Source organism: Solea senegalensis, linkage group LG5, assembly GCF_019176455.1.
Source record: "Solea senegalensis isolate Sse05_10M linkage group LG5, IFAPA_SoseM_1, whole genome shotgun sequence".
Lineage (NCBI taxonomy): Eukaryota > Metazoa > Chordata > Actinopteri > Pleuronectiformes > Soleidae > Solea > Solea senegalensis.
The window spans coordinates 10549094-10562889 of record NC_058025.1 but is presented as its reverse complement, the minus strand read 5'-3'; the positions used below and the strand labels follow the sequence as shown (position 1 = coordinate 10562889).

Here is a 13796-nt window from a genome sequence, read left to right as displayed (position 1 = left end):
AGAAAATGTGGCAAAATGTCATGTTGTGCATGTGTTTGTTTTCTGACCATATGCAAGAGTTCCGATGAACATTGACCTCAGGTCTGTACTTCCTGTATGGGAGGTTCCGGGACATCATATCCACTGAGCCCAGCACCTCCAAGATGCTAATGTACTGGAAAGGGAGGAAGTCAGCAATTACTCAGAGGCACAGAGTACTTACACAAGAGCAGATATCATCTCTGAACAAGTCATTCTTTCACTCTGTGCACTCTGCAAGTATGCTTACATTTTCACTCCCCTTTAACATGTCTCTTTCTCCTATACTCTTTTGAATAAAATTAAATTTCAACTAGACATTGTTATAATCTGTACTACAATTACTTACCTGGGATCTGTTGAGCTCAATGGCCACTTCACAGAGATTGACCATCAGGTCCAGCTTAGGAGAGGAGAAATCCACATCTGACCTGGGATTCATTCGTAGTTTAGCATCCGCAGAGATGGGACGGAAAACTGTGGAGCAGCAGCAAGAAACCAAACTTTTGAGTTGCACATGGTTTTGTGATAACTTGAACCCAAATTTTGATCTGTTTAGATCCAAATTTAGTGGTGCTGAAATATGGTCAAAATGTATTTGAGATGCAAGCACATTTTTTTCACACAATGCAGTACAAGAGCACAATATTACGCTCCAAATACCAATTTCCTTTCTATACTAATTGATACTTGTTGGGTGCTGTGGCTTTAAGTATTTTTTTAATGCTTTCATTTAATTGTCATGTGAACAAATAGTGTGAAAGTGCAAAGAAAGAAATTAAAAGGAGACACTCACTGAAGTCAACACTGTCAGTAAGATAGTTCTGGACTTCCATGCTGCTCTTGAGACATTGCTAAAAGAAAGACACAGAAAAGTTTTGTCATCAATCTACCTCTGCAGTGCTCAATGTTTTCCTGTCTCTTTTGCATGCTTTATAAGCATTACTTTTACCCATTAATACTTCCCTATAAATAGACTTTGTTCTGCTGCCCTATAAGTGCAATAAAATAGCTCACTGAGCCTACAATAATTTATACCAGACCAGAGAATAAGACTAAATCCAGGCTGGTGGTGACAAGGTACCACACAGCAATAACAGGGAGACTCACCAAGGCCTCATCAGCACTGTGATTGGAGTAGAGTATTGAGTTGACATTCCAGTAGGCAAACAAACTGTCTAGTTGAATCAACTGAGAGGAACGAAAGCACAAAGCAATTAGAGCAGTGGAACTGATAACTGCGATGAACAAACAAAGAGTTGGCAATATGCAGTGCTTTTTCAACTTTGGAACACAGACTAAAGGGTCTTAATGCAATACTGTTTGGTCAGTGGAACCAGTCACACTCAATAAGAAAATTGTTTGTACAAAGTTAAGACTCTAAAAAACAAATGCCGTTGAACAATAATGTGAATTACTTACCTTGAAGAAAAGCCTAGAATTCTCATCTAGAAGAGTTGGATTCCAGTTCTCATCAGCTGTCTATAAGGTCAAACAGCGAGCAAGGCCTCAATGAGATGACTTTACATAGTATTATTACAATTAATTATTAAACAATGGAAAACACATTTTAGTACTGAATTTAACAAATAATCTGACACTGGAAACATTAAACATTACCTGAAGGCTGAGTTTTTTAAGAGACACTCCAAACGACAAAGGACAATTTGGATTGGTGATCTGTGTAAACATGAGGAGAAATAAAACACTTAATAGTTACAACTTTAAAAAAAGACAGTGAATTAATTTGAAACTAAGCGTACTGGAATAAACCGGCTTAAAAACTTACATCATCTTCATATCGTACGTGGATGTTGGAGATCTTGACCTGCAGGTTTTTGATGACCTGAGTGACAAGCTTTTCCATAAAGGAGTCCTGTTTCTCCATCGCTGGGTTCTCTGTCAAACAAAATGGCAAATGCATATTAATTTCTGTTAACTTAAACAATGTATTCTGGATGTATTATTAAGTACTACATTTATTTTAGCATAAACATGACATATCAGTGTATTCTTTGCAGCATGAATGCTGAAGCTACATGCAAGTTATGATGCTGAAATATGATTTGTAAAGTAAAGTAATAGCCTGTGGCACTCCTTAGTGCTTATTACAGGACCATGATAAGTGTGTTTTTAATTTGTAATTTTATTGAAATATAAAGGGGCAGTGCACAAGTAACTTGTATAAAACAACAAGAAGAGATGCATTGTACTGGGTTTTGAGCAAAACAGCTATTTTGGGCTGTAGACCCTGGGCATGTAGTTGGAACAATAAATTAATAACAGGTTAAAAAAAAAACAGCAGAAAAGAGCATTTCATCTACTACAAACAATCATGTCCATCTCTGTTATTTTTGTCTGCTAGTCTCACAGAGGGAAGTAGTGTTAGCTAGGGGGAACCTGTTAAAAAGGAAAAGAAATTTGCCAGTCTTGCATGTTTACACAAACAAACACACCCTTAAATCAAACTCTGAACCCTAACCTTGTTCAGCAGCCTTCTGCTTTGTTTCTTCTATCCGCTGTAGCTCCCTCTGACGAGCTTCGTGTAACTGTCTCTCCTCCTTTTCTGCATCGTACTTTATACCTGGAAAGAATTGGATCAATGGAAGTTATTATGGAAATTATGACATACACAGAAGTTTCCAATATTTTCTGACAAGTACTTAATGGAGAGATGCTAGCTACTGTAATACACCAAGGTGTGTACTTTATTACACTGAACTTTATACTGCAGTTATTTAAATTACATTAATATTCACCGCAAAACCAGTTAATTGCAAAACCATTGGCTATGAGAAATAATTAGTTTTACAACATAACAATGAAGCTATTTGTACAGTACTATACACATTATGTAAAACATGTTTCATGTTATGTAGCTGTACATGGATGCTTATCTTACTTGCTGTGGGAACTATAAGAAGATAGACACCATCCAGTGTGGCCTCCACAGACTGAGTGTAGAGATTTTTCCATGGAATCTTAAGTTCCAGCCGTCCTATAAACATAAACACAAGGTGAGGAAATGTTTCACTGTAACACTGTATGTCACATTAGTTCATTAGCTACAATCTCACCTATATGGCCAGCTCTCACTTTAAAAGGGATGTCAAGCTCACTCTGCAACAAGAGCACATTTAATTGGTGTAGCACAAAAACATAATTATCAAGGCTGGAAAGACATGACAGGTGACAAGCTGTGCTCACATACAGTACACATTTGTGTGCAACTTACCAAGGCATTTTCTTTTATTTCAAGATTTGTAAGAACAGCATTCCCTGTGATGAAAAGATTATTGATTTACCATTTGTTGTGTACATTGTGAAGACTAATATATTAGCATTGTATATATGATGAGGCTGGCAGAAAGCCGGTCCAATTTAGAGAGAAGGTATTTGGCCTTTGCACCCAATGACCCAATTCAACACTGAGGGCATTAAAACACATATATTATTAAAACCATTTATGACATACACATCATCAAAACAAGCCCAATGAGACTATACTATATCTCCATTTTAGGACTTCCTCACATCTGTTGAGTAAAGCAGCAGACTAGTCTGATGAAAATACACATTTGTTTAAAATTTCAGCAATGGCTCTGGAGCCTCTGGTGTGTGAACAGAACTGTGTCACACCTACTGGAGGAGCTTGTGGCGAAAATGACTCTCAGTGTGAAACACAATGACAAGTCATAACCTGGCTACGTGAAAGGGTGTGACTCCTAAGTGCTTGTTTCCCTCAAACTATTTATGAAACCACTGAACAAACAACCTCGCAACCAACACCACAGAAGCTAATGTGTGATCACTGTAGCAGTCAGGAACTACCCATGCTCCCTGAACTATCTGTAAACCAGCATTTGGCTGCATAATCTCTCGACTCGACCCTGACACACATAAAGTGACACTGACAGCTGAGGGAGCCTCTGTCACACGCCTGGGGAGTAGCCCCCGCCAGCATTGGCTAGCTATCTTAGCAAATGAGCTCTTCTTAGGAAAGAAAATGACAATGACATGTTCACTTACCTCCCCATATGCCAAGCTTGAGCTGTGAGCTGTCAAGGTTGACAACATAATCCCCTAAAAACCGGTTGAGGACGTCAACCACCACGCTTTCGAAGACCATTTTGTCGTTTGTGTCACCCTGTCGTCGTAATGTTCACATTCTAGGTGCTCAATAGTTAGTTAATAGTTGTGTGGTGGTATTGGACGACATTTGGCATCTGTATTGCCTCCTTCCTCTCTTTCCTTTGCGTCCTCTCCTTCCCTTCCTAGAATCCCTGAATCCTCAGTTTAAGTTGTTTGTTCTTGGTGTTTTTACGACAGCAGACATACGTAATATTGCATTACTGCACTCCCACTCGCTGTCCTTTGCCACCCGATGTGCCCGGACGCGTGTACTTCCTCTTTAAACGGTCCACATCAAAGGATCGAAGACGGTCTTCGTTGGCTACTTTCACGTAGAATTGTGTTGTTGTTGTTTGCGTTTTACGGCAGTCAGCAATGTTGCATTACTGCCTCCTCCTCCTCCTCTTCCGGTCTTAATTCTTCTTCTAATAATAATTCCCGGCAGTACATCACGAGGTAATGCTGCCCTCCACAGTTTGAAGTTTTAATCACAGTTTGAAGTTCCTTTACCTCTCCTTCTCATCAAATTATCATCGATGTACCCAATTGTAAATTGAATAGTATTTCATCTTTGTCTGCCTAATTCAAAATGTTGTTGTTTTTGTTGTCGTTTTACGACAGTTCGCATGAAAATGTAGCATTGCTGCCCCTCTGGATCTGTCATGCTGTTTACTTCACTGTTGCGTTTTTATCTTGAAGCAGTTTATGTTGTGTCAGAAGTCGCTTCCGGGCTTCTTCTTATATACGTTAAATTAGGGTAAAAGTTAATAAATGACGGTGTTTGTTTTCTTTAACATACGTCTGGGGTTTGTAGCTGGTGAAACCGTCCCCTGGTTTAGCAGAAGAGACCAGGCTACAGTTAAACACCTGGAAGATGACGATGTGAACTCACTGAGTGGGTTAATTTCATTCGTCACAAATTGAACATAAATGTGAGTGATTGAGAGATTTGATCTTATTTGCTGAAAATTAGTCTGGTTGTGCGGTTGTAGTAATGTATTGCATCATTTCATCTAAGTTGACATCAATCCTAAATTCAACGCACAATTATTAGCACATAAGTCACATATCCACAACTGCACTCATACCTTTACTCACAGGTGACCTACATACTAAACATCCACTTAACATGACATGTGATACAAACTTAAATACAATACAACACTGTCGTTTATTTTGTATTCGACTCATAGACTCAGTAGACCAGGAATAGTTTTGTGTCTTGAGATCAGTTTTGTATTTAAATGGTTCATATTGTTCATTCACCATCAGCAGTCTTTACAGTTAAAGTACATGCAGTTGTAATTATGTTTTTGAATTAAACATTTTTAAAATACTTTTGATGTAATTTTCATATACTTTTGATGTAATATCTAAATCAAATGTCTGGGAATATATAAACTGAAAAACCTGAGTTGTTCTAATTTTACAAATAATTTAAACATAAACACAACAATAAATCATTAAAGAAATGATTTATGAAATATGATTGATGAAATAATGAAATATTGATGAAAACCAACAACATATTTTGCTACACATACTGTCTTAACACAGTGCCTCTCATGTCTCCTGTTCAAACCTTTTTCCACACATTCTAATAAATATAAGTTAGACCCATTTATGAAGATTAAGTAACTGAGACAGCGGTTTGGTGAACACCCCAATCACTGTCCCCCTCCTCAGTGTTCCAGCTGCAGGTTTATCCACCACTTTTAATTTCAGCTGCAGTTCCAGCAGATCCTCCCGACTCAGTGCTGTGAAGTAGAAATCTTCATTAAACACAAGGCTGTGGCAGTTCCTGATGGTGGCACTCTTCTGTGGCTGCAGCTTCCCTGGTGTCAAACACAGATTTACTGCACAGTTCAGAGTTTGTTGGTTCGTATCACTCGACAGGCCTTCCACAGACACCACACGGACTCTGACTGTGAATAGGGATAAGAGCGTGTTGGTGGAAAATGTGGTGCTCTCAGCAGAGAGTCGAACTTTACCACGACCCAGCAAAGGGACGACATGCTCGCGCTGAAGTCTCTCCTGGCACTGGAGAACGTCTAGTGGGAAGAGGACAGGTGGGGCAAGAGTGAGTGAGTTTGCAAGTGAGCTGGGAGGGCTACTGGGAAAGGTTTGCAAACTCAAAACCTCTCTCCTCAAACTCCCCATTTCCTCCCTGCCGCCAATTAACAAAGGACATGATGTTGCTCCTTTCAGACGACCACTGCCTGACTGGTCATAGAAGGAGGATTTAGTAGTGTAAGGGGAACTGAGGGGTGAAGAGTCACTGGATGTTTCACTTTCAGTGCTTCCTGTCTCTGACAGGCTTTTGCACAACTGAGGGAAAATCCCAGACATAGGTTTCTTCTGCACCTTTTTAACCTTTGCGAGCCGAGGAGCTGCAGCAGCAATGCTTCTGTCAAGCATGTAAATGGGGAACTTTGAATGGAATATAGATTCTTTCCTGCGGGTATTTGGGCTCTCGTATATCCCAGCCAGCCCATAACCCTCTGCAGAGAATGGCAAAGGTTTCTTTGTATCCTTCCAAGCCACTGATACGTCACTATTCCTTATCACTGCATGCTTCGTTTTTTCACGTGTCATTCCAGAGCAAGTGCCGCTCTTTGGTACCTGGTTCTGACGGAGCTGGTGAGGTGCGGTTGTCTCTGCCTCCCGGCTTCTCCTGCAGAGCCTTGGGGGCAAGCAGAACTCTGGTATCTTGTCTGGAGTAAGGATGTTATTGTGCAGATTCTGAGAGAGTCTGGTCTTAGAAGAGATAAAAATATCCTCCTCACTCTTCCCAATGACATGACTCAACTCTAATGGAATGCTCTCAATGCTCTCCCTGATCTTCTCAAGAACCCACATTATTCCTTGATGTTCAAATAACTGTAAAATTACCAAAGAGTAACTCACATTATGAAGGCATATTAGACATATTTGAACTTGTAACAGAATAATAGTTGTATTTGTATAATACTAAAAGCTAAAAAGAAGTAATAATACAATAGTTATCTTTTAACCAAATCAAGAAATGGCAAATATGTTCAAATAAATATTTTCCTCTCACCTGTAAGGTCTGTGCTGTGTCCGTCACTGAGGAACTGTCTGTGATGGATGTCTTGGTGACTGGTGATTTTAAAGGCGAGTGCAAAGCACTGCACCATTGGTCTTCCACCCCCCTCTGCATCCGGAAACAGGCTGTGCACGCACATAGACACAAAATAACGCACATAAAAGACAGCATATTGAGTGCCCAGCAGAGTCAGGGTAGGAATCGGGTTCATTCATGTGCATCCAGTCGTATTGCGAGAGTGTGATGTCAGCGTTTCCGGCAGTTGAGACAAATGACGTCATAATTTTATGTGCCCAAGTAGTAAATGTAATAAATGTAAATAATTGCACTTACAGTGTTTAATTATAACTGTAGAGTGTTACATCAATGTATGTTAAATTTGCACTTACAGTGTGTAATTACAACTGTAGTGTGTTACATAAATGTATGTCAAATTACTCTTTAATTGATTACTCTGTGTTCTGTGCTGCACACAGGAGGGGATTTGTTTTATGTCAACAGACGCTGAGGCAACAGCAACATTGCAACAGTACAGTGAGGCGGCTGAAAACTGGTGAGAGCATGTTTGAAAACACAAAGAAAAAGTTTGGAAGTAAATTTTTTTGCCCCCAAAAAAACCTTTTTGTTCAGTTGTTTGACAAAATAAATGCTTCTTCCCACCCCTGAGCTCCTGCTGTGTACACACAAATGCTCCCTTGGTCAGGTCCGATCGTATTGCTTGACAATGCCTGTTTTCAGATAACTACAGCATACATCATAAATGTTCATGCGGACCAATCAGAGACAGAATCAATCAATCAAAGTCATGCGTTAAATATAGAATTCAAACATTTATTATTAGATGATCAATGGCACTGCGCTCTCAGAAGAAAACAGTCAGCCCATGAATGGACAACCTTCAAGGATGGGTATGTCATATTTAGGAGGGTTTTTGACAGAAATCGAATATACTACCCATACTCAAATATATTTACATCAGTGTATAATCCCTTTAACAAAACATTACAAGTCTTTTATTTGTACTTAAAGAAACCACCATGTTGTGCTGCCACATTTTTACAGCAGCTCAAATGGACAAATGCATGCAAGAACATGCAGTCTGCATTTTCAGGCAGAAGTTTACTATTTAAACAAAGAAAATCTCTCTGGTATGTGAAGGCCACCATAGTTACCTGACATAAAAGGGGAAGGGTGGGTAGAGTTCTCTGTATGTTACAGTCCACAGTCTCTCCCTCACATATCATTAATCCCGAGTGCACTTGGTTTTTAACGAAGCCTAACAGGATAGATGTCTGATTACACAACGCACACAATGATTGTGCATTGCTGTAGTCATAGTGACGTCAGTATAATCTGCTCTTGCTGGGGCTGATCTTTTGTTCAAAGGATGTTCAAAGGCATCTAATGCAGGCCCACAGACGTCACCCTTCACTACAAAGACCCATTGACCTTTTCACCGCAGTCAGTCTGGTCACATAACTGACCCATCATGTCACATGTACAGTATTCTTATCCAGGGCAAACTCAGTTAACTCCTGCTATATGACTTTCTCCTACTTAATTTATCTCTAAATGTCAAATGGAATTAATTCGGATAATGTGTCTCCAATAATTAGAATCACATTCACTCAGTGGTGTTCCATTCTTTATATGAAAGCATTGGTCCAGGTCTTACTCATTTGTACATTTAAATGGTCAGAGAGTCTGTCACTTTTATCTTAGAATGTCTGTCATCCAAAGTTGTTGTCTAACCACATCATATGAAGTAACTACAATTGTCAGTGTCCTCTGTCAGTGTTCACAGATTACATTTCTCAACCACAAGAGGGCGTACATGCATCACAGTCACTGTTGCTCAGCCTCAAACTTCCATTTGTTGGTTCAGACAGTAGATGTGGAAGATAAAAAATTCAAGGGGTAGGTGAATTATTCAGTCTTCACAGACATCACACAAATAGAGACATACTCACATTCAGCACCTGCCCTGTGCTTCATTATAAATGACCCTCTGTTATTGGTCTAATTACACATTAGTAAGTAAGTAAGTATGTGTGTGAGAGAGAAAGGGAAAGGGGGAAGTGAATATGAAGACAATGGATACATTTGGGAGGAGTCGAGGGCATCTGAAGCACCCACAGGTCAGGAGGCTTTTTGTGGCAGTGAAGACTGACTTTATTACTCCAATAAAAAACTCAGAGTGCTCTCAGTAATGGAGAGATAAATGACCAGGAGTCAGAGAAGGATCTTCCCTTTAACCACTATCACAACTGCAATTAACGCTAACACAGAATGGTGTGCTGTTGCTAAATGCTCCTCTGCTGACGAAGTGCATTAGTGTTAGAATCTTTTTGTTTTTAAAATAATAATACATTACTTTTATTCGGTTAATTTCATTAATATGTAACTAATCAAACAAAATGCTTTCATATCAAATGTCACCTTATGGTGAGATCTATGGTTGGACACACACTCAAACCTTTTGATTTGTTATGCTCCATTTATTTTCATCCCATTCTAGCTGTAGGTTAACTAAAATGTATATATATTGATTTATCAGCTAAGTAGAGAGAGAATCTGTGTCATATGACCTGTAACGTATAACCAAACAAAACAAGGCCTTCAACATTCATTCATTTACAGGCAAAGCTTTTTTAATATTAGAACAGCTGTAATAAAAGGCTGAGTGCTTCTGAGGTTATGAACAAGAGGCTTTTAATTACCTGAGATTTAGACCAATACCCAAAGTAAACAATCCACTGATGAATTATTCACACTTCACTGCTTCATCTGCGTATACATTATGATTAATTTACCACATCTCTCTCCACTCAACACTATAACTTCAATTTTGGAATCACTGGCCTGGAGCGAAATGCCTTCTGATCATCTCAAAAAAGTCACAGTGAAAAATTCTACTTTTTTCATCATAGTTGACTCTTTATCACTCGATCAGTGAGGGAAATGACTCTACTCTGGAAGATGCAAACCACTTATTAACAAATAAAAATCAGAAGACCAGTTTGGAATTTGCCAAAAGGTACAGAGAAAACATTCTGAAATGATGAAGATCAAAGTTTAACCTTAATCAAGGGGAAAGGTAAAAAGGCTAAAGTTTGGAGAACAAAAGGATCTGCTCATGATCCTAAAAACACAAGCTCTGTGAAACACATAATGGCGGTCGTAATGTTATGGCTTGGGCTTGCATGGCTTCTTTTGGGACAGGATTTTCACTGATGATGTAACACATGACAGTGACAGCAAAATAAACCCAGAATTATCCAGAAACATTTTGTCTGCCAATATTTTTTTTTTTTAATGAACCAACCAAACAAACATTCTTCCAAAACAACCAAGGATTTCAGGGGAGAAAAGTGGAGAAATTTAGACTTAAACCCTATTAAATATGCATTTAACCTATTAAAGTGGAGAGTGACGGGAGAAACAAACAACGGTTGCAGGCTTGATGCAGTTATTGCAAGCAAAGGATTTGAAATTAAATATTAAGTATTTTTATTTAAATCTAATTCAAGATCATCCGTTTCTATATTTTTACACGCCTAAAAAAATGGTGTTTAATTGCAAACACGGCTGTCTTCTAAGTTGTTAAACAGCAAAAGGAATTGGCCTCCATAGATTACACATAGACTACTCATGTTTGTTGGAGCAATCACATTTTGTTGACTTTCTGTGAACCAATTTTCTTTTAAGGGATCTAAAAGTGCAAACAGGCCCCGTCGTCTAAATCCAAGGCAATTTTAGCAAACCAAATCTTTGTCATAAGCTTTTCTCTGTAACACTGCCAGTTATTATGTTTTGACATTGTGTGAAGAGATTTAAAAACTCAAGTTCAAACTTTCAGCAGTGAGAGAGAGAGCTGATGATACACTTTGCTAATTTCCAATTCACTTTAATCTCTATTATTGAGGAGGCAAATGAGCCTATATATACGCACCCATTCTCTCACAAAGCACTTAACCTCGCATGAAATTGCTGAAGTTTTTTGGCCGGGGAACTTCTTTGTCTGATCTCCTCAACGAAAGTGAGAAAGTGGGGAAGTCGGAGAGGAGAAACAGTGGGACGGAGGCCAGGATGGATGAACCACTGACCTGATTTGAATTGATAATAAAATGTAATAATAGCTAATAAGGTGTAATAATTTGGGCCAATAAAGATAGATGGCAGATTGAAGATGATATGAGTTGCGTCAGAGGACCTTACTTTGAGGACGGAGCAGAGACAATACACTTCAGCTCTTGTTGGGGCAGATAAAATTTGACCTCAGATCAGTGAATCATTGTTTAATTATTAAAAGGAAAGGGAAAGGCAGAGAGGAGAACGGAGACTGGGTGACAAAGAGAGACATGTACTTAATGAAAGGTCCTGTAGAAAAATAATAACGACATTTTTTGAGAACAGGTCAGACAGGCTGGACAGATCAGGTGAGCTGCATTTAGTCATAGAGTAAGTGAGAAGTTCAAAAAAGAGGGAAACAAAGGCAATTTAGGTACATTATGGAGAAAGGAGAGAAGAGTTATAGCACTGTGCAGTGGTCCGAAGTGACCTGTCGTTAGGACTCTCTGCCTTGACAGCTTCTCTCTGTCTCCAGGCCTGATGCCAATATGCTAATCCTCCTCAGATGGTCTTTTCATTGGCTGATGCTGACTCGTGCCAACATGTGCCAGATGACTGTCTCCTCGTCCTACTATTAAAGACCAAAGCAATGAATATGGTAAGACGGCCATTACTGAGATAAGAGCAGATGTAGCCGTATGCCCACTGCCTGCTTGCCGTGAATCACACAGCCTCCATATTGTTAAAATATTAAAACATGTCCCTACCACAGGCACTGCAGTGCATGGACCAAAACCTTTTGCATTGGGGTTGTACAGCCTGGCTGTGGAAAGTGACAAAGCCACTCTCGTTATTAAAACCGGAGTGCCCTTGAGCAAAAATACATAACCCCTCACAGGTCCAGCAGAGCTGTTCAGTGGCAAGCAGGTCAAGACTGTAGTATGTAAATGAAGGTGTATATATATGTATATATATATATATATATATATATATATATATACATATACATATATACACATATATATACATATATACACATATATATATATATACACACACACACCTTCATTTACATACAACATATATACACATATATATATAATTATATATATAATTTATACACATACACATACATACTGTATATATACTGTGTTAAACTCTGTCATACATGTTATATAGTTAGTGAAATTCCGAAATTAAATTTGAAAGTTCATCCATAATCTTGTTTGATGACAGTATTATTGGTAGAGAGGAGATTTTAGGGACAATTATTTTGTTATAATCTATATCTTTATTATTTTATAATCTATAAACTTGTTTTGTTTACAATCCAAAATGATTCTGATTTAATGATTTATTTGTTACATGGTACAAAGAAACTAGACAATACTCTCATTTAAGAAGCTGATAAATCAGAAAACCTCAAACAGAAACATTCAAACCGATTAATCGATTATAAAATTAGCTGACGATTCATTTAGTAATTGCTTAATAATCGATTCATCGTTTTAGTCCTAGTAGATTTTAGAAGTATGATGCAAATTAGCTCTAATTTATAATCTGGAACAATAAAAAAATTTAATTAAAAACCATTGTGTGTAACTTTTAAATATAAATAAATGTGTGTTACATTCATAACACTGTCAAATGAGTTCACACAATGTCAGCCTATCAGCCTCACATGACTCTCTCTGTGTTTCTCAGTATAGTCGTGAAAACACAAAGCAGCGTGCACGAAAAGCCTGTCCATTCAACGGTTTCATGGGATAAATGCTTCTTGCATCCCGGCAATTATGATGTGTACCCACAAACGCTCCCTCAGTCAGGGCTGATAGTATTGCTTGACAGAGGTTGTTTTCAGATAAAGGATGCAGCATAAAAATAATATTACACAGTTTTTGTTCATAAAGACCAAACATAGACAGAATAATAACATAATAACGTCACTAAAAATGACATACTGCAGCATTAACCTTGAGCACCGACAACTTTCATGAGGAGTCCTGTGTGTGTTTCCTGTGTTGAGAGCAAGAAAATGCTTGCAACACTTGAACAGTGACAGCTCCTATCCATCCATCAACTACTGCTTTATCCCACATGCTGGTGCCAATCCCAGCTGTCATAGGGCGAAAGGCGGGGTACACCCTGGACAGGTCCCCAGTCCCTCACAGGGCCACATAGAGACAAACAACCTTGGGAGGAAACTGGAAGAACATGCAAACTCCATGCAGAAAGACCCTTGTTTCGACCGGGTCACAAACCCGAGTCTTCTTGCTGCAAAGGCAAGAGTGTTAACCACTAAACCAACCGTCTGGCCTGACAGCTCCCATATTACTGCCTGTAAAAAAAACATGCAAACACAAGTATGTTCCATTTGGGTTAAAATTTACATGTAAAAAAAGAGCCCACCTTGCTTTGGTAGGAACGATTAGATATATGATTTTAGGTCAAATTAGTAAAAGAATTGCAACAAAAACTGCCTGACGTGAAGGTAGAAATGTCCTGCTTA

The 13796-nt window shown here is 38.7% G+C and overlaps 2 protein-coding genes across 4 annotated transcripts in view; both read right to left on the bottom strand.

The window, feature by feature from the left end:
• vps13a (vacuolar protein sorting 13 homolog A) overlaps positions 1-4535 on the bottom strand; it is a 35573-nt gene extending 31038 nt beyond the window's left edge. For all 3 annotated transcript variants that reach the window (XM_044025677.1, XM_044025678.1, XM_044025679.1), the window contains exons 1-12: positions 4048-4535; positions 3254-3297; positions 3096-3138; positions 2921-3016; positions 2501-2602; positions 1808-1917; positions 1639-1698; positions 1441-1500; positions 1129-1209; positions 815-872; positions 368-495; positions 48-154 (exon numbers count right to left, since the gene is read on the bottom strand). In XM_044025677.1, coding sequence (XP_043881612.1) covers positions 48-154; positions 368-495; positions 815-872; positions 1129-1209; positions 1441-1500; positions 1639-1698; positions 1808-1917; positions 2501-2602; positions 2921-3016; positions 3096-3138; positions 3254-3297; positions 4048-4147 — 989 coding nt within the window. In that variant the 5' untranslated portion in view covers positions 4148-4535. The remainder of the gene's footprint in view (positions 1-47; positions 155-367; positions 496-814; positions 873-1128; positions 1210-1440; positions 1501-1638; positions 1699-1807; positions 1918-2500; positions 2603-2920; positions 3017-3095; positions 3139-3253; positions 3298-4047) is intronic.
• A 1080-nt stretch (positions 4536-5615) lies between these two features.
• On the bottom strand, positions 5616-8568 carry LOC122769988 (C2 calcium-dependent domain-containing protein 4C). Its single transcript, XM_044026925.1, has 3 exons — positions 8389-8568; positions 7211-7341; positions 5616-7029 (listed from the first exon to the last, which is right to left on the bottom strand). Exons 1-3 carry the CDS (start codon positions 8393-8395, stop codon positions 5761-5763), a joined length of 1407 nt encoding a protein of 468 aa, XP_043882860.1. The 5' UTR covers positions 8396-8568; the 3' UTR covers positions 5616-5760.
• Positions 8569-13796: the final 5228 nt, after the last annotated feature.

Bases quoted from the DNA above. Each gene is read 5' to 3' on its own strand.
- LOC122769988 (XM_044026925.1), bottom strand. The intron at 7,030-7,210 runs GTGAGAGGAAAA...GTAATTTTACAG, and splicing joins ACACAGCACAGACCTTACAG to TTATTTGAACATCAAGGAAT.